General features: G+C 42.1%; 2 protein-coding genes across 9 annotated transcripts in view; one reads left to right on the forward strand and one right to left on the reverse strand.

The window, feature by feature from the left end:
- DNMBP (dynamin binding protein) overlaps positions 1–6,663 on the forward strand; it is a 110,262-nt gene extending 103,599 nt beyond the window's left edge. For all 5 annotated transcript variants that reach the window (XM_020996791.2, XM_020996792.2, XM_020996790.2 and 2 more), the window contains 2 exons: positions 3,970–4,535; positions 4,845–6,663. In XM_020996791.2, the coding sequence (XP_020852450.1) occupies positions 3,970–4,535; positions 4,845–5,030 (752 nt within the window). In that variant the 3' untranslated portion in view covers positions 5,031–6,663. The remainder of the gene's footprint in view (positions 1–3,969; positions 4,536–4,844) is intronic.
- A 3,997-nt stretch (positions 6,664–10,660) lies between these two features.
- The window catches only part of ABCC2 (ATP binding cassette subfamily C member 2), a 71,312-nt gene continuing 59,179 nt past the window's right edge, over positions 10,661–22,793 (reverse strand). Inside the window, exons 28-32 of one of the 4 annotated variants that reach the window (XM_020996815.2) lie at positions 21,008–21,151; positions 19,911–20,069; positions 15,064–15,230; positions 11,429–11,623; positions 10,661–11,138 (exon numbers count right to left, since the gene is read on the reverse strand). In XM_020996815.2, coding sequence (XP_020852474.1) covers positions 11,012–11,138; positions 11,429–11,623; positions 15,064–15,230; positions 19,911–20,069; positions 21,008–21,151 — 792 coding nt within the window. In that variant the 3' untranslated portion in view covers positions 10,661–11,011. The other 3 variants (XR_002326503.2, XM_020996816.2, XM_020996817.2) reach the window with 3 other exon arrangements.

Below are 22,793 nucleotides of genomic sequence, written 5' to 3' on the forward strand. Positions count from 1 at the left end.
ATTTCCAACTCCTAAATATCTCCAGTTAAGTGTCTCACTGGCAGTTCAAATGCAACATATCCAAAACCAAACTGATTATTTTCTCTCTTAAACCCTCTCCTCCAAAATATCCCTGTTTCTTTTGATTGTATTTTTGTTACCCAGGATTGAAACTTCAGACCCATCTTTAACTCATCCCTCCCACTCCCCACGTCCAACTGGTCTTGTTGATTTTACCTCTTTATGTATTATGTCCATTCCCTTCTCTCTATTTACAGCTGCATTCTAATTCAGGTCCTTGTCACCTCTCACCTGAACTCTTCTTAATAGTAGTCTTCTTATTGGTCTCCTTTGTCTCTTGTATTCTCCCCTCTCCAAGTAATATTTTACATAGCTGCCAGAATAATCTTCCTAAGGGTTGATTTTGTCACTTCCCTGTTCAGTGGTTTCCAGTTGCTGTTAACATAAAATGAAGTCTCCTTAGCTTGGCATTTAGGACCCTCTCTAGTCTGTTTCCCAGCCTACTTTTCCAAGAAACTAGATTCCTAGAGCACTCCTGAACCTACATCCATGAACTTGTAAAGACTTTGCCTTCATGCTTGAAATGCACTCCTTCCTCATCTCTGCCTTTCAGAGGCTTTGTCTTCAAGGCTGTGCTCATTCCCTGATCCTCCGCTAAAATTGTTTTTTCCATCTTCAGCTTTTCCTAGGGTACTTTGCCTGGATCTTGCCTTTGCCCGATGAGTCCATACTTACTTCAGCTGTGCACTTAATCTATATACTTCTCTGTATAGATGTCTGTTAGCTCCTTTGGGTTAGAGACTTTGTCATATCATATTATATTTTTGTAACTTGAGCACTTAGCAGAGTGGTATTTATAGAGGAAGCATTGAGTGAACATTCTGTTCACTTCATAGCATTCTGGGAGTGGTACATTTTTTTTTGGTTAGGCAATTGGGGTTATACTTAAGGAAATAAATTCAGACTATTAACTGGAAGGTCACACACTGAAGCTGAAGCTTAAATGATTTTGGCCACATCATGAGAAGATGGGGAGGAGTCAATGGAAAAGACTCTGATGTTAGAAAAGAGTGAAGGCAAAAGGAGAAGGGGACAGCAAAGGATGAGATGGATAGATAGTGTCATGGAAACAACGAATGTGAGCTTGGATTGACTTTAGGAGAAGGGTCACACAGCTAGTAAGTATTGGTTTGAGGCTGGATTTGAACTCAGGTCCTCCTGACTTCAGGGCCAGTGCTCTATCCACTGTACCACCTAGCTGCCCCAAGTGGTACGTTTTCTTTTTTTTCTTTTTTTTTGTTTTATTTTCTTTTTCCCCCCCCAATTTTATTACTTTATTGATTTATCAACAATCACTTCCATATGTTTTTGAGTTGAATATTTTTCTTCCCCTTCCTCCCCCCCACCCTCCCCAAGGCAGCACACAATCTGATATAGGTTTTACATTTACATTCCTATTAAACATATTTTCACATTAGTGAAGTTGTAAGTAAAAATTAAAACCAATAGGAGGAACCATCAGAAAGATGAAACAAAACTCAACAGAAGGTAAAAATAAGTGATAGCGATTCGACTTCCATAGTTCTTTCTTTGGATGTGGACAGCATTTTCCATCCCGAGGCCTCTGGAGATGTCTTAGATCCTTGTAATGCTGAGAAGGGTTCAATTTAACAATATTAGTCATCACATAATGTGGTTGTTATTGTGTACAAAGTCCTCTTGGTTCTGCTCACTTCACTCAGCATCAGATCATATAGGTCTTACCAGGTTTTTCTGAAGTCAGCCTGTTCATCATTTCTTATAGCACAATAGTATTCCATTACATTCATGTACCCAAGTGGTACATTTTCAATAGGCATGGATGGTCATCATTAGGGTAGGGGGTCAGAGAAACCCTGGAGATACAGTTTTTTGGGGATTTCAACAGGACACATCAAATAATAGGATTTCAAAGTAGAAACTTTAGAGAACACCTAGCCCAGAGGTTCCTAACCCAGGGGCACATGAAAATGTTTTTTAATACTTCATTAAAATTGTTTCTTTCTAATCCTTTGTGGTTTTTTTTAAGCATTTAGAAACATTCTTCTGAGAAGGGGTCCATAGGCTTCCCCGAACTGCCAGAGCAGTCCTTATACAGTAAAGGTTAAATGCACCTGATTAAGTCTACTGCAGTACAAGAATTTGCATAGTACTTTTGGAACCAGAAGGGACCTTATGCTTTCCATTGGGACATATTTCTTGTCTCAGTATCTTTGGAGATAGAAATTTGTATTAGACAACAGGCCAGTTAGGTGAATAAATATGATCTAGACTTGGGTTACAAAAACCAGCTTCCACAGGTACAATAGGAGAAAAGCATGGCAGGACAACACTTGATGCAAAGAAAACTTTAGAGGTTTTATTTGATATAAACTCAGTGTCAGCTATATGATGTGGCCATGTTATTGAAATATAGTGTCTAGAAGGAGAAAGGGAAGAGTTCCTCATTAGTCATAGACAGTCACATCTCTTAGTAGTTCCTGACAGCATATTTTAAGAGGGACATTGATTAGCTGGAGTATGTCCAGAAGAGGGTGACCAGGGTGTTGAGAGGCATGAAACCATGACATGAGAATCATTTGACAAAACTGAGGATGTTTCTATTGTTTTTGTTCAGTCATTCAGTTGTGTCTGACTTTTGTGATCACATGGACCATAGCATGCCAGGCCCTTCTGTCCTCCACTTTCTCCTGAAGTCTGCCCAAGCTCACATTCATTGTTTCCATGACACTATCTAGCCATCTCATCCTTTGCTGTCCCCTTCTCCTTTTGCCTTCAATATTTCCTAACATCAGAGTCTTTTCCATTGACTCCTCCCATCTTCTCATGATGTGGCCAAAATCATTTAAGCTTCAGCTTCAGTGTGTGACCTTCCAGTTAATAGTCTAATTTATTTCCTTAAGTATTGACTGATTTGACCTCCTTGCTATCCAAGGGACTCTCTTCTCCAGAACCACAGTTTGAAAGCATCAATTTTGCAGCACTCAGCTTTCCTTAAGAGTCCAACTAAGAGAAAACTTTGGTGATGTGATTTCTGTCTTGAAGTATTTGAATGGTGGCCCTGTGAAAGCAGAAGTAGATTGAATACATAAGACTTCAAAGAGCAAAGCTAGAACCATGGAATGTAACTTATCACCACACATACTTTGCTCAGTCTGAGAAAGAACTTCCTACCAATTAGAAGTGTCTAAAAATGAAAGGAGTAGTTTCATGAGGGAGTGTGTTACCCTTCACTGTCACTGTTGTAGCACATCTGAGAGATGGTGTAGTGTTCGTGTTACTCATTTTGGCACAGGGTCAGGTGGGGCAGGGGCCAGGGTGGGGGTGTGTGAGGGAGGACCATTTAATAAGCATTGCTGAAGTGCCCTTTGTGTTAGGCAGCTAGCTGGTGTAGTGGGTAGAGTGTAGGATTGGAGACAGGAAGACCTGAGTTTGGATTCAACCTCAAACATTTATTGTATTTGTAAAGCACTATATAAATGGTAGATATTATTACTAATGTTTTAAAAGCTTATAAATCATTTTCCAGAAAAGTTTACATATACATTATTTCATTGGAATGGTATAGCAGTCCTGTAAAGTACATACTACAGAATCTACTACAGATTATTCCCATTTTACAGATGAGGAAATTTGAGATTTAGAGAGATTAAGTAGCTTGCCAATGATCACCGAGCCAGTAAGCGGAGGCATAATTTGAACTCTGGTCTTCCTGACTTCAAGTGCAACACTTGGTCCACTATTTCATGCTGCATTGAACTTAATGAGCTCTAACATTCCTTCTGATACTGATTTTGTGATTTGAAGACCTTTCTCTTTCTTGTCACTAGATATCTTGGTACTTTGGAGTGTTATTAGCAGCCTGACTATTGATTTTGTTATTCTTTTGCTGCCTTGAAAACTGCTGACCTTTGTATTTATTTACTGTAGTCACCAAAGGTTTTGTGTACAGCTCCTTCCTGAAGCCCTACAACCCGCGTCGGAGCCACTCAGACGCTTCGGTTGGCAGCCATTCCTCCACTGAATCGGAGCACAGCAATTCTTCCCCCAAATTCCCCAGAGAGAATAGCAGCAAGACCTTGTCTGTAAACCCTGGCAATGTGGCAGCAGACTTCACCTTAGGACCACTCCAACAGCCTGCTCAGAACTCTTCCTTGTGGCAAGAATCTGGCCAGGAGAATGTCCATACCTCTTCAAACTCAGTTGTTCCTAAGGAAGGTCCTTCAAAATGCCTCCTAGACAAAGACTCTCCTTCCCAAACCAGGTCGTGGAATGCTGTGGACCTAGTAGACTTAACCAGAGATGCTGACCAACAGATTCCTGCTATGAGAGGCTACCAACACTCCAGTCACCCTGAAACAGTTAGCCAAGTAGTACCACGACGCAATGGGCAGCCTAGGCAAGGGGGAGACCTCTTAAAGGGGTATCCAAAGAGGCTACCCTCAGTGGAAGATCAAAATGAAGAGCAGGAGAGCATTGAGGCCACAGGCAACCAGGTGAGTGCTACCCAGGGGCCTCACATTTACTAAGGAGAGATGGAATATGATAAGGATAAGTACCGCCTTTTCACTTGGCTTGGTCATGTGAGGGCATAAAGAGAAAACTTGGTCATTGAGCACCTCTTGTAATTGATCCTTAAAGAGCTACAATTGGGAACCTTCTTTTGGAGCACTAGATCTCCCAATAAATGTGTGGATTGAGTTTTTTTCTAGCCTTAAGGCCATGAATTCAGGTCCCTGGAAGGATGAAGGGTGAATCTTGGTTGCAAGTGCTCTATTGCTAACTCATCCTCTTATCTCACATAGGTTTATTTTGCTGTCTACACTTTCAAGGCCCGGAGCCCAAATGAATTGAGTGTGTTGGCCAATCAGAAACTCAGGATCCTTGAGTTCAAAGATGTTACAGGAAACAAGGAATGGTGGTTGGCTGAATTGAATGGGAAAAGAGGCTATGTTCCATCCAATTACATCCGAAAAACTGAGTACACCTGAATGTGCACGGCTTCCTATTCAGTCCTGGTGCTTTTGTTTCCAGTTGGCAGCAGGGGTTCTAGGAGCCCACTAAAGAAAAGGGAGAGGAAAAAGGGGCACTATGCCACCTATCTCTGATATAGAGGGGTTGTCTGTACTGTGTAACCATGGAATGGCAGAGTACGAGATTGAAACCTTATTGTCTGCAATGGTATTATGAATCCTGCTGCTCATTAGAATTAGTAGAACTTAAAAATGGACCCGGGACTTAGAGGTAGTCACTGAGTCACTAAGAGGAGAGACAAAGCCTGGAATCCACGTAGAGAAAGAACATTTACAACCAGAAAACTGGTGTTCCTGCATATGATGGTGATAGTGCCTTAGCCTCAGGATTTTAGAGGTGATTGGCCCAGCTTGCTATGCTGTAGATGGATTTGAGCTTGTACACAGCCCCAGGATCTGGTGATGAGATGCTGACTTGGATCAAGTGAAAGTCATGGCCTGACCTGTGACCCATTTCAGACTGTGCTTCTGATTGGTTCTGTACACATGGCAGTGACATTGTTGGACCTAACAGACCTAATGATTGTAAGCCCCCTTGATACTGCCATTCTCCTGTACACAAACACATATCCCCAACTTGAAAAAGCCCCCAGATACTAACAGTCCTTCTACTACGTTGTTTCTCCCTTCCCTAGTTCTGGTATGTGAAACATCAGCTTTTTCTTTACTCCTTCTAAGGTGCTAGGGATATTCATTTTCTATATGCCCTTCACCTGAATGAATTCTTTCTCCTGTCTTGGGGCATAAAATAGTTCTTCCCATTATAGCTCACCTTTATCCAAGTGGAAATGACCCTTTTTTGTTATCACACTAAATGTGAATGATACTTTCCCATATCCTCTCTCTAGGTGGCTCCACAGCCCTAACCCAGTAGGGCTAGAGTTGCAGCCATTCCTTAAAGAGCTGTAGATCTGTGTTGGGATGTTGTTTGGGCCAAACCAAAATGTTGGAACATTTCCAGGGATATTTTGCCCTCCTTAGTCCAGCAAGGCATCTTTTCCCTTGTGTATCACTGGATGCTAGAAAAGTAGCCTCCTTATCTTGTTAGACTAGGATTTCCTAGATTCATTAGGGAGCTCTCTGAGATGGACTGAAGCTGGAGGAGGAGAATAGGGCCATACAATCAAAGTAATAATGGAAATGCGCATGTGTCTATATCTAGACACAGGATTGCCGAGACCTGTACTATCTGCTCCATATTTTCTGTCATCTCAGAATTCAGTCCCCAACCTATACTCATGTCAGGGTCATTTTCCACTGATATATACTACAGCACACCACTACCACCTCCCAGCCAAGGCATGATCCTGTTCGTTTACAAGAGCTTTCCCGTCTTGGAACCACTCATGATTGGGTATTCAGAAGAACAGTCTCTCTGGAACCCCCTGCTTCTGCTCCTCAAAATCAAGGCATCCTCAAATGAGTTAGGAAGATAACAACATGCCCTTTCCCTCCCAGCATGGGGAGATGTCTGCTGCTCTTATTTAGAGGAGAAGGAAGAGGTTCTCTCCTTTACTCTTGGACTGTGAGTAATTTTAGAGTTGTAGATAACTGAAATAGTTCTTTTTGTAAATAAATTTTTTTAAGTGAATGGCCCTTGGCATATTTTATCTTTTATTCAACATATTTTTGATTTTTGGACATTTCTTGATAGATGCCATAGAAATAAGCAGCTTTTTAAATAAAAGAATGCTTTCCTCAGGATCCTGTGTTTCCTTAAACTTAACAGAATGAGAGACTGTATCCCAGAAAATGCAGGTCAAAACTCATCTTTATTGCAGCAAAAATTGATGTATGATATGGTCAAAAGATATCCAAGCTTTATTTCAAAGAACAGTCAATACTACAAAATTTAAGAGCTTGTTGTAACAGGGCTTTGACCTGTACATAACAGGTTGAGGAAAGGAGTTAAATAAGAGGGAGTCTCTGGGCTCAGGGAATAGTTTAAAAACAGTCATCTCAGTTAAGGCAGGTCTGGCGGAAGAAATGAAGAGACTTAAAGCAAATAGGGACTATACGCTGGTTAGGATTTAGCCAAGGAGTGAGGAGTCTGTCCTTGAGTAAGACAGTGGCATGATGATTGAAGCAGTGTATGACTTAGAGGCCAGGAGATCAGCCAAGAAATTGTTTTTAAAAGCCTGGCATGATGTGATAAGGGCCCTGGCAATGGTAGTACTGCAGTCAGAGAAGAAAGAGCAGATCCAAGAGACATTGCAAAGAAAAAAAGGGTTGTTGGCATTAAGTATAGGCAATGAAGAAGATAAGGAAGAAAGAAACAAATTTTCTTGCCTAGAGGTCTCAAAGAATGGCAGTGCCCCTGACAAAAATTAGATCACTGAGAAGAGGAACCAGTTTGTGGAAAGAGGATCGTGTTTTTAATTGTGGAGAAATTCTGTGAATATTTGGAAATAAAACGTCTAAAGCCCAAGTGAGATCTGGAGAGGTGGATGTGGAAGTCTTTTGGATAGGAATTATAGTTGGAGACATGACAGTTGATAAACTCACTCACGGGAAGAGTGTAGAATGTAGAGTCAAGGACCAAAGGCAGAACCTTGAGGTTTACCTACAATAAAGAGGTGGAGATAACCTGAGAAGGAGAACAAGAATTAGAAAAGAAAAAGTATTGTTCAGAAGAGAATTTCAGGAAGCAGGTATGGTAGTGGAGGTGGGGTGGGAGGACCATCAGCAGAGTCAAAGGGGCAGCAGAGAGGTAAAGAAGGGTAAGGTGCTTTCTGGATGTCTTTTTATCATACAGTGATTTTAATTCTCTCTAGTGTGGTTAGATCCCTCTGAATCTCTGGCTGCAGGAACAGGGTTGCTACATTGTGGAGGCAGCGTAACATGGTCTAGAGGAGAGATGGCTGGGTTTGAGAATTGAGGACCTGCGTTTGAATCCTAGCTCTTCCACTTTCTATGTTTGTGACCTTGGGCAAGTCCCCTAACCCTTCTGGGCCTCATTTTCCTCATCTGTAAAATGAGGAGGTAGGGTGAAAATGAATTCTTAAGGGCCCTACCAGTTCTAAATCCAGTCCTAGGTTTCAGCTAGAAGGTTGTTGGCCTGGACTCTGGAACCACAGGAAAGACATAAAGGAATCATAGTTTCATTCTCCAAACATTCTGTGCATCTTAAAACAACCTCTGCCCTGCCCCACCCTACCTTATTCATGCCTCTAATAAGAATGATAATAGCTAGCATTTATGTAGCATCTGCCATGTACTAGGTGCTTCACAGATATCTCATTTGATCCTCACTACAACTTTGGGAGGTCAAGTGCTATTTATTATCCCTATTTAATAGTTGAAGAAACTGAATTAAGTGATTTTCCCAAGGTCACAGAGCTAGTGTGTATTTGAGGTCAGATTTGAACTCAGATCTTCTGATTCCATGCCCAGTGTACCTCCTAGTTGCCTCTATTTGTAGCCCACCCATAGCATATGTTATTCCTAGAATAAGATCTCATTTAGCAAAATTTGGTTTTTGCTAAACATTTACAGTGTGTTAAGTGCTATAGAGCACAAGTATAAACCTCTAGTGTGTCTAGCCCAAGGGCCCTTAATGTGAGGTAACTCTTGAATGTGTTTTTTAAATACTTTGAGCAGTTTCATTATTCTTTCCTTAGTAACTCTATATATTTTATTACATTTACTTAGAAGCATCATTCTTAGAAGGATGAATAGGCATTACCAGATTGCCAGAAAGAGTCCATAATACAAAAAAGGCTAAGAACCCCTGGGCTAGCCTATTGTTTTATTTCATAGTTTTCAGAATTTTTTCATAAGGCAGCCTCTGTCTCTGAAGTTAACAGATACATTTATATAGAGAGTAACTTCATCGGTTTGATGTAGCTCCAACATTTTTGCCTCAGCACTTGACAGCACTCCCACCAAAAAAGCAGCAGATGCTAAGCAGATGGCCCAGAGTTGTTTCGCTGGTAGGGTTTGGGGGTGGGGAGTGGGCAAGCCACTGCAATAGTGACGGAGCCTAGACTGCATAAGAGGCAGGTCAGTGAGGTGTTTGTGGAAATCAATGTTTTGTCTTAAAGATGGCTCCAGGCACCACAACACTATGTCCCTTCGTTGGTTCTGAGTGTTTCTGTGACCACTGCTGGGAAAGGGAAAGGTGTCTGTGGCTCATTTTAAAGTTTACGTGTATCCTCATTTATCAGACAACCAAGGCTCAGAGACCAAGGAACTTGCCCTCATAGCTAGTGCCAAAAGGCAGGACTAAAACCCACAACTCCTGACTCCAAGACTAATGTTTTCCCTGCACCTTCCTCCTTCACAGGTTGGTTGTGTGAAGAAAGTGCTTTTTACCCGTAGGGCAGAGGGACAAGGGGACGTGTGGGAAAAGAGGAAAATAGAGGCAGCTGATAAACACTGGTAGAAATGGTGGGAATGCAGACTCTTACTTAGGTTCATCAGTTCAGGACGACTTGGTGTGATGGGTACATTTTTTGGAAGAAGTTTTGAGATAGAACTTATGAAGAAAAAGTAGGAAGATGGACTTGAAACATAATTACTTAAATATTTCATACTGGTAAACTGCTTTTTGAGGTTAGTTACTACTTAATCCCCCAAATCCCATGGTGACAGTAATCAGTATAATATTATTATTAGGAAGCTGAGATAGAGACAGTGACAACAGTAGGTCTTCAGTTGCTATGTCTGATTGTTTTTTAATTTTGATTTTTACTTTGTCAAAAGGTAAAACAAAATACTCAAAAATTAAAAAAAATTTTAAAACACCTAAACTATTACTGAAAAGTAACTTTTGCATTAGGTATCTGATAAATTTACTTTGAAATCTCTTTTGCATTATTCTAGTTATTATTTTTTTCCAGTCTCTCGTTAAAGTAGACCTGCCTCTTATTTTCCTTTGTGGAGCTCAGGATCGATAGCTTATTACACAGGCTGCACCCATACATCTGAAGTGGATGAGGGTGTCTGATCTTTCCATGCCTCCCACGTTTGGCTCCTCAACCACCTTGCTGGGGACCAGACAGCATACACAGCAGAGAATATCACATTCAGCTTCGGCAGCCCATAGACATGAAGACACTGTCTGTGATGGCTGCAGGTGACAGACTTCTTGGGCACAGTTGGGGCACTAAAGGAGCTACATGTGGCTGCAGGCCTCCTTAATACCCATTTGTTCTTCTCCTTGGGAACAAGGAGCCAAATATTTTCATTTTTTTCCCTTTTGCTTGCCCATATACCATGGACATAGGGAGGTAGAAGCATCTGCCTCTTTTTAAAAAAAAGATTTTTATTTATTTCATTAAATATTTCCCAATCACATGTAAAAAATTTTAACATTTTTAATTTTGGGTTCCAAATTCTCCCCCTCTCTCCCATCCCTTTCCCCCCAACTGAGAAGGCAAACAATAAGATAATGATTATACACATATAGTCATCATCTGCCTTTTTTAAGGCAGTAAATTGGGTTAGAGGTGCATCCTGCACTGATAGGTGATAAATGGGCCCTCAAAATCCTTAATATTCATAAAACAAGGAGACAAACACTCCCCTAATCACAAATGGGCCCTCAAAATCCTTAATATTCATAAAACAAGGAGACAAACACTCCCTTAATCAAAAGGCATTTATTAAGTATCTACTACTTGCTAGGTACTGTGGACAAAAAATTAGGTGCTGTCCTCAAGATGTTACTTGGCATTCTCCTGCAGCAGGTACCACCCAAGGTATCAACCATCCTTCACTTCTAATCCCTTCTGTATATTTTGGGAATTTTAAGATGTCTTAAAACGAACATAGAAATCCAGGGCCAAATGTATGAATTTCAGTGCCTCAGCCCTGTGGGATAGCTAAATTATAGTGAAGATGCAGATGGTCCAGCTCAGAAGCTAATGTCCTTTGTACGGCTTCATTTATTTATATCAGGCTTTGCGTGTTGATAGCCTCATGGCATTTGGATGTGGCTAAAGTGATGTGTCTAAACTTTCAATGCCTGCATCTTTGGCCATGAAGTAAAAGGGACCAGGCCTCTGGAGTAGTTTATCAGGACTGTCATATTCCATAATCTTCCCGCTATCCAATACCATAACCCTGCAACCAAGACAGAAAGGGAGTGTTGAATCTCAGGAGTTACAAAGTAAACCTAAACTTTTAGAGTCTAAAGGAACATCCGCAATCCCTTTCACCCAGGACGATGAGCCCATCTTCTACAACCATCATTTCCTTCCAACCCCCCAGGTTCTAGACTGTTCCATGGAAGGGCTATTCCTAGCCATTTCCATGGTATGATGATTTCTCCTGTTTGTTATCTCTGCTAAGTGATAGATTTCCCATTTATGGATTTCCCATCTCATACTCTCAGTTTAATACCCAGAACTCACCTGTCACTATCCATAATTGTGTGGAGGCGGTGGGCAATGGTGAGGACTGTACAATTGGAGAACTCCTTTCGGATTGTGGCCTGGATTAGGTTATCTGTTTCAAGATCCACGGCAGCTGTAGCCTCATCCAGAATGAGAATCTTTGATTTCCGAAGCAGAGCTCGACCCAGGCACAGAAGCTGTCTCTGCCCAACGCTGTCATCAATATAATAAACCAAGGGTGAGCGCTCAGACCAGTGGCACTGTTGTCTTAGATGCTGGGTAGAGCCCAGCATTCTTAGTCCAACTTATTTCCAAATTGACAGACCCAAATTCCCATCTAGGTTCCAATTAGTGCAGTGCGTGGGTCAGATGTATTTGAAGTCACACTATTCAAAATTATAATGATGTCAAATATGGTGATTGGCTCCAGTTCAGTGAAAAAAGTGTGAATTCAAATAATGCCACCATTTAAGAGGATTCATTATTTGCACTTATCAGAACCTACCTGTTACTATTGCCCCCTTAAGCAGCTATGCAAATAACATCGAGGAAAAATGATGGATATTTGGCACTAGGAATAGTACTGTAAGATTCCATTACAACAAAAAGCATTATCCGAGGCAGCTAGGGGGTGCAGAGGATAGAGCTCCAGCCTTGGAGTCAGGAGGAACTGAGTTCAAATCCAGCCTCAGACACATAACACTTGTTAGCTGTGTGACCCTGGACAAGTCACTTAACCCCACTGCCTAACCCCCCCCACAAAGCATCCCATTGTGGTACTTTGACTTGTATCATTTGTGTAGGGAGCAGGGATACCATAGTCTGAAATGTTTCACAATTTCTGAATAGTATTGGCAAATTCATTTTTATGTGTACTTCTAGCCTGAAGTCTTTAAAGACCTGCCTTGATTAGAGATGACCATGTTTGATGAGCCTGACTTCCTGATTCAGATAGGCTTGTGAAGTGCAAACAAGCTTTAATTTATGAAGAGCCCATAAACAAGACAGAAACACCTGCTTAAACATCTGTGGGAAGACAAGTGAAGCAATTAAGGAATGTGCTCATTGCTCTCCCCGGTTGATATTAGGGAACCTTAAGAGCACTAACAGATTAGAGTTCTAAGTTGTTTTGCAAAAGAAAAACCTTTCAATGGAGGGGTCGAGGCAAGATAACCCAGCTGTTCTCCTTGGCCACCCCAAAGAAGTTTATCAACTATTATCTAAAACCCTCTGTGGACTAATATGATTTTCTAGTCAGTGGTATGTACTTGAGGCTGCTGGTAGGCTTAAGAAAGTGGGCGTGCCAGGGTGCTCCTGTTTCGGCTCTCTAAAGGGTCAGTGCCTTTGCCAGATCTCAAATCAGATAAAATGATCAAAACCTTGGCAGCACTTTAGTGTTGCCTATGAAGGGCAAGAGTGTCAGGATCACTTTTATTCTGTGGCGCTAAATGGAACAGAAAGCATTATAGCTTAGATTGTAGCCGATAAAATGTTTTGCAGACCTCAAAAGTTCCATATAAATGTTAGCTATTAACTTGATCTCAGGATTAAAAATCTTCCCCAAAATTAGGGTAAAAGGCAACTGAATCTTTTGCAACTTGGAAGCATGCTACTAATAGGTGGAAGTCACCCTAGTCTGTTCCTTCTTTGATAATTACTCCTGACCTGTAGAGGGAATTCTACCTGGGGCTTTAGCAGTAGGCCAGAGGTAGCTATGGTGCTCTCAGACATCTCCAAAGAAAGGATTGCCCTGGACAATGAATGTGGTTAAGAAATAGAAACTTTGAGCGTCATGGTGGTATGGTAAAGGGCTGGCTAGACTGAATCCTAGTTCTAGGGCTTGCTAGCTGTGTGACCAAGGGTGAGGCATTTAAACTCATTAGTCCCAGCTTCTTCATTGACACCATAGTAATAATAATGACAGTTAATATTTATATGGAACTTCAAGTATCTCACTTTACTTGGCCTTTAAAACCATGCAAGGTTGATGCCTTTATTATCCTCATTTTACAGATGAAGAAGCTGAGGCTAAGAGCTGTTACATGACTTGACCAGAGTTGCACAGCTAGTCAGTGTCTGAGGCAGCATTCAAACTCCAGCAAACTCTCTAGTATTATTTAACTGAAAGGTGTGGAAGGGCTAAACCGTGCTGCTAGGCAGACACATTGAGAGTTGGAATTTGAGCCAGGCAGCCTAAATTTCAACATGTCCACCTTCCTGGCTGCCGTTTTTTCTTTTGATTTTGAGGAAGGAGTTTTAGGGCACTCCAAAGTGACTTCCCAGTAGGTGATCCATGGAAAGGGACGGCTGCTGAAAGAACTCTGCAGGCTGCTATGGAACGATGATTCCACCTCCTTGTGGCTTCATCTGAAACCACACCAACCTCAGGCATGGCATCAGATGGCCCCAACGAGGATTCCTGCCAGAAGCAGAGGCAGATAAGTGAAATCCTACACTCCTGCCACAAGAGGGCAACACCGTAACGCGGTGGTAGAAATATATCTCAGAGATCCACTCTGCTCACTGATAATTTTAGTCCGAGACATCCCAGGGGATTCGGCCACTGTCTGGGGACAGCCCTATGGAGGCACAATGCCCAGCAGTTTTCAGTCCTGCAATAGGCATGCCAGAAGAGAAGGGCCTTTTTTTACATCTCCTGTTTCTTTATAACCTCAACTACCAACCCCCCCGCCAAAAAAGATCAACGTGACAAAATGATTTCCAAGCCCCTAATAATGACCCACTTATAGGAATAATGTTTGACAACAAAACAGTGCAACAAAAAAAAGTGTAGAGCCCCCTGGAGTTTATTGTACCATACTGGGATTTAAACTCTACCACTATTCTAATTCCTGCTTACAGAAACAACGCTGGAAATAGTTGTTAATGCTGCTGTTCTGCTGTCATCCGTGTCCTTTCTGTGACTCTCCACAGCAGGGTAATAAGAATAGGAATTAACACAGCATTTTAAGGTTTGCAAAGCTTTCTAGATACATTTATCTCATTTAATCTTCACAACAACCTTGTGAGGCAGGTGGTGGTATTTTTTACTGATAAGGAAACTGACGCTGAGAAAGGGTGGGTGACTGGCCTGGTGCCCCCCAGTTAAGACCAGATTTGAACTTTGAACAAGGTCTAGTGATCTCCGCCCTGTGCCACTTCACTGCCTACACAAGATGTGGAAACTGGAAACACATCAGAAGGCTGGGCTGTTCAGGGATCAGTCTGGTTAGAACAGAGCCAGAACACAACCCGGCTCTCTGTATTTATAGTATCATGCTCTTTCTACTTATAAGGATTAAAAAAAACCCAAAAACAGACCTGAACAAAAATCAGCTTTTCTCAGAACATAGTGCCAGAAAGGCCCCTTATTAGTCATCTAGTGCTATATCTTCACTTTAAAAATGAGTAAACTGAGGCCCATGAAGGGGAGGTGGTGACATCAGTCCCGTGTCCTTTCCACTCCACCATGCCAGTCTAGGGTGGCCCTCTTTTAAGCTGAGGATATTAAGATGCTTTATTGACACCATACCCACATTACAGGAGAGGTTAGTTACAGTCTTACAAGGAACATGAGGGAGAAGAAACATTGTTTCCATCCTTTGGTCTAATGGTTCCCTTAAGAGGAAGCTGGTCTGTGTTTGGTGACTTACCTGAAGTTGTCACCACCCTCACTCACTTCATGAGACAGACCCTGTGGCAAGCCTTCCACGTAGGGCTTTAGGTGAGCCAATTCCAGCGCTTTCCAGAGCTCTTCATCAGGGTATTTGTTGAAAGGATCCAAATTCATCCTCAGGCTTCCAGAAAACAGGACAGGATCCTGCATAAACCAAGGGGCAGGAGGAGATGTTGGAGGCTGGCAGCCAGGGACACCCTTTCTACAGTCCCCAGATTGGGGATGGTGAGTTTTAGAAATCTCAGAGCCCTTCAGACAGGTGGTGGATCACAAGGGTAGAGTCATTCAGTGGGCAAATGATAAAACTGGTACAATAACTGCATTTTTAAGCATAGTACTGTATTTCATTCACTAAGCTTGGGGGCCTCCCGGGGGAATATTTCCCAGAAGTTTTATTCTGAAAGGAGAGGTATGGATAGCTGAAAGAGTTTGGTTTTTTTGTTTTGTTACCTATGGGGCCTAGCCCTAACAAGCACCTCATTAAATACTTCATTAAGAGTGACAAATTTTTAATCAAAGAGCTGGTGTTCATAGTGTAGGATTAGCAGTGGTTAGAGCTGGGTTTATTTGTCTTGAGTCCAGAAAGAATTAAGACAAATGACCAAAACTATAGGGTAAGGGAAGGAAATAAACATTTATTAAGCACCTACTATTTGCTAAGTGCTTTTAAAAATTTCTCATTTGATCCTCAGGAAAACCCCTAGGAGGTAGATCTTACTGTTACCCCCATTTTATAGATGAGGGAACTGACACGAAGCTGACATGATTTGTTGGAGGTCACCCAGCTAATAAGTGTCCAAAGGCCAGATTTGGATCTTGCTGACTCCAGGCTGGGTGCTCTACTCCCTGAGCATCCTGGGCAGGAGTGCCTCATCTCAATATAAGGAAGAGCCACGTGAAGCTGGAATGAATTGCCTTGGAAGACTATGACTATCAAAGGTATTGTAGCAGAGGCTGGAGGTGTTGTGAAAGGGTCCGTGCTTCTGATGAGGGGCTATGCTGGCGGATCTCTGAGTGCTCTTCCGTTTCTGGCTTTTTATGATTCAGAGGACATACCTTCGGTGCAGTGGATGGGACCAAGGCACGTGGTCAGGGACAGTTCCCAGAGGCCTTCACACTAGATGCCATTACATTTCTCTTCTGTGTCACAACCAGACTGTTAAAACAGCTGTTGGTGTCCACTGTCAGCTCCATCTTCTGTCCTCTTACACACATCTGAACTCTGTGCTCTGGCTTCCAGCTTCACCCCTCAATTGAAACTGTTCTCTCCAAAATTGCTAGGGAATGCTTATGCACTTAATCATATGGCCTTTGCTCAGCCCTCTTCTTTCTCCACTACTGTGCCACAGTTGATGCTGTTGGCCACCCTTTCCCACAGAAGACTCTCTTTTATCTGTGTTTTGTGGCACTGGGTTTTTTCACGTTCTCCTCTTACCTGCTGGATTGCTCCTTCTCAGTATCCTTTGTTGGTTCCCCATAACGCCTAACTCTGAATATCTCTGTTCTAGGCCCTGTTCTATCTCTATACTCTTTTACCTGGTGAACTTATCAACTCCCATGGGTTTAGTTACCATCTCTATACTGATGACTCCCAAATCTATATATACTTAGCCCTAGTCTGATTGTCTGTCTGTCTGTCTGTCTGTCTGTCTCTCTCTCTCACACACACACACACACACACCACACACACACACACACACACACACCCATCTCACATGTCTGGAATGCCCTTCTCACCTCCCTTCTGCCTTTTGGGATTCACCCTTTCCTATAAAACACCTATATGAAGTCTTTCCTGATGTCCCCAGTTGCTACCTTCTCCCCCAAAAATTATTTTTAATTTCTTTTGTATATATGTTTTATGTGTATTTTGTCTTCCCTAATAGAACACACGCTCCTTGACGACAGAAACTTTCGTTTTTGTCTTTGTATCTATCACCAATGCCTAGCACATAGTAGATGCTAATATATGCTTATTCATTGTTTGGTTGGCTGTTGGGATATTCTGTCTGGAGAAGACAGACTTAATGGGGACATGATGCCCAGTGGTAGGCTGTTGGCCTTAAGAGTCAGGGAGACCTGAGTTAGAATCCTGCCTCAGACAGGTATGACCACAAGTAGAGGGTTTATTGTTCAGATACAGAGTTGTACAAGATAAGCAATTCCCAAAGTGTCGTCTGCAGATCCCAGGCCCAAACCTTCAAAACTATTTTCATAATACTACTAAGATATAATTTGCCTTTTAAAATCCGGATCCCTTTTCCAATTACATATCTGTTTGAGGCCAAATTTTCTTCAAATGCTTCAACTAAAACAACATAACACAACATATGGAATGTTTAGTCTATTAGACAAAGAGATTTGCAGAAATATGTAAAACAATGTCATTCTTCTCACTAAATTTTCTTGTTTTGGAAAAGTTATTTTTCATAAAAATGTTATTTATATGAATATAATGCATTTATTGCTATTTTTATGAATAAATCATATTTTAAAGTTTTATCAGTTTTAGTTTCTAATATGGTAAATATTGATTTTATAATGCACATAGGCAAAAGATCTTTGGGGTCTTCATAAAGCGTTAAGGTGGTACTTAGATAAAAAAAGATTGAAAACTACTGGACTCGATACCCTCTGAGGTCTCTTCCAATTATGAAATTATGTGGTTCACTGATTAGGAAATGCCTCTCCTTTACCATTTATTAGGAGGGGAAAATATTCCTAGGTTAGGCCATGGAGAAGGGCATGTTTAGGTGAGGAATTCCAAGAAAAGATTGCAAAGTTCTTTGCAAATGCTACGGAAGAGCTGAAGAAATGCTAAATGGTTCTAAAGTGTTGAGTTACTGCCACCTACTGGTTGTTTGCAAAATCATAGCTATGATTTTATTTTTGCAGCTACCCACAATAAAAATAGAGCGCGTAAGAAGTTGGTAGACTATTAATGATTTATATGGTTTGCAAAGTGCTTTGCATTCCAAGATATGTAAGGAACTGATTCAAAAATATAAGAATAAGAGTCACTCCACAATTGACCAAACTCTGGAAGTATAGGAAAAGGCAGTTTCTAAGGAAAGAAATCTTAATAGTCATGGGAAAAAAATGCTCCACTTCACTAATAATTAGGAAAATGAAAATTAAAGCAACTGTGTTTCCACCTCGTATCCCTCAGGTTGGCAAAACTGGTTAAAAAAAAAAAGGAAACTGACAAATGTTGGAGAGGCAGTAGGGAAATAGGCATGTGAATGCAGAGTTGGTAGAGCTGTGAAATTGGTCCAGCCATTCTGAAAAGCTCTTTGGAACTGTCCCGGAAAAGTTACTAACCTGCATATTCTTTTACCCACCAATGTCACTAGGTCTATCCCCCAAAGAGATCCAAGAGAGAGGGAAAGGACCCACACGTACAAAAATATTGATAGTAACTCTTCTTGTGATAGCAAAGAACTGGAAACTAATGAAATGCCTGTCAATTGGAGAAAGGCTGAACAAATTATGATATGTGAATGTAATGAAATTCTATTGTGCCATGATTCCAGAGGACCAATGGTGAAGAATGCTACCCACCTCCTCATAAAGAGGTAGTAGACTAAATAAGAAAGAAGGAAGGAAGGAAAGTAGCTGAGTAGGAAGGAAGAAGGAAGCCAGCATTTATTTAATGCCTACCCATACCAGGCACTCTGTTAAGTGCTTTACAGATATCTCATTTGATGCCCACAACAATGCTAGGAGGTAGGTACAATTATCCCCATCTTACAGTTTAAGAAACTGAGACAAACAAAGATTAAATGACTTGCCCAGGATCATATAGTTCATAAGTATCAAAGGACAGATTTTAATTAAATATACAGAATGAGTCACATATTTTTGGACACGGCCAGTGTGGAAATTGGAGATTCCTAGATGGACTAAATAAATGGTCTCTGAAGTCCCTTGTAATTCTGAGATTCCACAATTCTGACATTGAAGGAATAGCAGAAAGGACATCTTTTCCTCCTCCTACGTCCACACTACCTATGAGACCTCAAGAGTATAAAATCCCTGCAGGTGGCCGTATTTCTCAGTAATCTCAAAAGAGAAGGAATCTTTAAAGAGAAAAGATGAAAATGTAAATAGCAAAGTGTCAGAATGATGCTGTGTACATAATAGGTGTTCAGTGAATGTTTTTTGAAGGAAGGAATTCATTAACTCACTACCCACCACTCCCATGCCCTCCTGCCCCCAGGAATGCCTGCCAACTTAATTCATTACATACCAACAATGTCTCTTTTGTGGCTGTTTCAGGTGCTTAAATACAGCAGTTGCAAGAAGAAAAATTCTAGGTATTTTGTCCATTTGTTTGCTCCTAGACAGTCAGTTAACAAGCATTTAAGTGATCTGTGTTCTAGGCACTGTGCTAAGTATTGGGCATACAAAGAAAAGCAAACAAAACTACACTAAAAAATCAGTCTCTGTCCTCTGGGAGCATACTTTGTACCAGCCACACAAATGTGACTGGTTTAGAAGGCTGAGAATTGATTGTAATAGCCAAGCTGTCCAGATTCTCCACAAAGCAGAGAGCAAGAGCTTCAGATACATAACCCCATAGCACAGGGGACTCCTTGTCTTGCCCAGGGAAGGGGCTGTGCCTTTTGTTAACAATATGCCAGGGATGAGGACCTGGAAGGCTGGGAGCCCCAGGAAGTGGTCAGATCATCTCCAGCAATGATGGTGTCCTCTCATCTGCACTAGAGATTAAGCCAAGAAATGAGGACTTAACCAAGAGTCATACAGACTGCCCAAGGGCAGATAAAGGTGGGGAGGGATGGGAGGAAGGCTTCCAGAACTCACCTGAGGGATGATGGTCAGTTTGTTTCGGAGATCGTGGAGCCCAATGGAGGCAATATCTAGTCCATCAATTGTGATCTGGCCTCCTGCCGCTTCTAAGATCCTGAAGAGGCAGTTGGTAAGGGATGACTTCCCAGCTCCTGTCCTACCCACTACGCCAACCTGTAAAAGATAGTCTTTAAGTTATTTACACCTGTTGACCCCAGGAAGAAATTTTATTTGCCTGTGACCCCCATGCTGTCATAGGAGAAGCAGTTCCTGGCTCTTTGTAGAGTTCCCTCCTTTGAACCTCACCTTTGACCATGACTCAGCCAAGGGCTCTATAGAATCATCCCCAAAGAGAAGTCAAGCAAAGTTAGGATTGTTCCTTTCTCTCCATGGGATAGGGCACCCTAACTTCCCTGTTTATTGCTCCAAAGGATCCTCTTCTTAAAACTGTGCTTTGGACCTTACTGATAGTGTTGTTCCCAGAAAAAAAAATTAACCCAGGACGGGAGGCAGAAATAGGGTCCAGGGGAGGGGAGGGAGGTGGTATACCTTGGAATATCTCAAAGGTTCTACATTGCTAAAAATGTGGCCACCTAGATTGAAAAGCACACGGGCCGAGCCGGAGGTGGGAACGGGCAGAGCTAGGCAGGGGAACAAGGGCATCAGCAGAGAAGAAGGTCAGCAGCAGGGTGGGCAAGTGGAGAATCACCCCCGGGAAGGGGCTGTCAGCAGCCTCTAAATGACCAGCCCTGGAAGAGAGTTCCAGCTGCCCCACCCTGGTTATCGCTGCAGTTACTCTCGTCCTCATGGCTTCCCTCTCCACCAAGTGAGCAAGTGGGAGGATAAGTCCAGGAGCCATGGAAGGAGCCCATGGAGGTAGTGAGAGCAAGTAGAGAAATGCCCGGGTCCTTCTGCTCTGTTGATGGTCTGCAGCCTGGCTGTGTGAGCATCTGCCTCATTCCTGAGCGGGCAGCGTCTGCAGCACAATCCTTCACCCCAGCCCAAGAAGGAAGGATCCCAGAGGTCTCACTGGGCCTCTGTCTCTGGTTACCAGCAAACTCCGATCTTTTTTTTCCCCAAATGCCCACCTCCTCAGCTGCTGCTGCGCTTACCTTCTCAGTACTCTGAATGTTGCAGGTTATCCCATGCAGTGTCAGGTCCAGCTCAGGGCGATAGCGCACTTGGTAGTTAGTGAACTGGATCTCACCTTTGCTGGGCCAGTTATCTGGAGGCCTCTTCTCTGTAACCCAGTGCGCCTGAGTGAGAAACCAGACAGAAGCCTCAGCACCAACTCTTCTTCAAAAGAAATGTGTTGCTATCTTTTGTTTTTACGTCACCTTTACTTCCAATTATATCCCTCTCCCTTCCCCTTGCCAGTGAATCATCCCTTGTAATAAAGATTTAAAGAGGAAGAGGAGGAAAGAAAAAAGTCAGCAAAATTAACTTATTCCCCATGAGATTCTAACAATATATACAACATTGCACACCCATAATCTCCCACCTCCTGAAGAACAGGGGGAGAATACCTCCTCTTCTAAAAGGAGCATGCTGAATTGAAAGATCTGATGACCTGGGTTCAAATAGCAGCCCTGCTAGGTGCTACCTGGGTGACCTTCAGCATCACCCTTTCTGGGTTTCAGTTTCTTTATTTCAAAGTCAGAGAAGATGATTCCTAAATTCCTTTATAATTCCATGTCCTACATTTCTTGGTGTCCCCTGAATAGAAACTCCTGTGGAATTTTTATCACTTGACAGATTTTTCTGATTTTGATCTGTTTGGGGGAATGGCAGACCACCATAGCCCAGCATTCGAGTTTCTCAGGCCACCAAGTTGAATCTTCTCATCCATTGGCATGCATTGGACTAGAGTCATGATTGCCCCTCTCTCATTAACTCCAGCTCATCCCACTAAAGCCTCCGAAGCTGTGTCCATCTTCATCCTAAAGCTCTACCTGATGAATCCCAATATACAAATTCCCAATCCCCCTCTAAAATCCAAGTCGCAAGGAAGTCAAGACGCGAGGGTGATGTCATTGTTCCTCTGAGAACGAAGGACCAATAATAACAAGGGAGCCACAAATCTAATTTCTGTTCCCAGGTTGAAAAAGTCAAACTCCTTAAATGTCTTGAAAAAAAAAAAGGAAAACCCTTTTATCTCTAGAACAGTCTTATGTAAAATTTGGAGGGGAAATGTGTGTGCTCTTTAAACAGTTATGGTTTCATTATAAGCCTGACTAACCAGCCTGAGGCAATACTGGGTTAAAAAAATTGATTACTTTTGTTTTTACATTATCTACATTTCTCAGTGTATCCCTCAATAATCCCTTCTCTGTGCCTAGAGCTATGTTAATTGCTTTTAAGGAAAGAAAAGACCAAACACAGGAATAACCTAAGACAATGAAGTACAAAGTAGGACTTGAAAGAGGAATGTTCTGCGTGGGGGAATATTGTCAGGGAACGCTTCATGGAGGAGAGAGCTGAACTGGCCATTGAAGGATAGAGCATTTGGAAGACAGCATTTTGGGTTCTCAGGAGTAGCATCAACACATCAAAATGCCCCTCTGTGCTTCCTCCAAGGTTCTGTCATTTATGAGAGTGACTTCCTTTTAACTCGAAAGTCTCAAAACCTAATGTAGCGGCACCCTCCACCCAGAAAGCGAACTCTCCTAACAAAGAATAAAAAAGAAAGGTTGGGGTTGTGGGGGGAAGCAGATTAGCAAAATTAACTAACCCATTAACCAATTCTGACTGTATATGCTGTGTCCCAGCCCTATAGTCCCCAACTTGTACAAAGAAGGGAGGGGGATTCGATTTCCTATCTCCTCGTTGGGGATGAGCTTCAGTCGGATTGTTATCCAGCATTCGGCTTCTGTTTTTGTTGTTGCCAACTCTTTTTTT

Source organism: Phascolarctos cinereus, unplaced genomic scaffold (assembly GCF_003287225.1).
Source record: "Phascolarctos cinereus isolate Bilbo 61053 unplaced genomic scaffold, phaCin_HiC Scaffold_3;HRSCAF=262, whole genome shotgun sequence".
NCBI lineage: Eukaryota > Metazoa > Chordata > Mammalia > Diprotodontia > Phascolarctidae > Phascolarctos > Phascolarctos cinereus.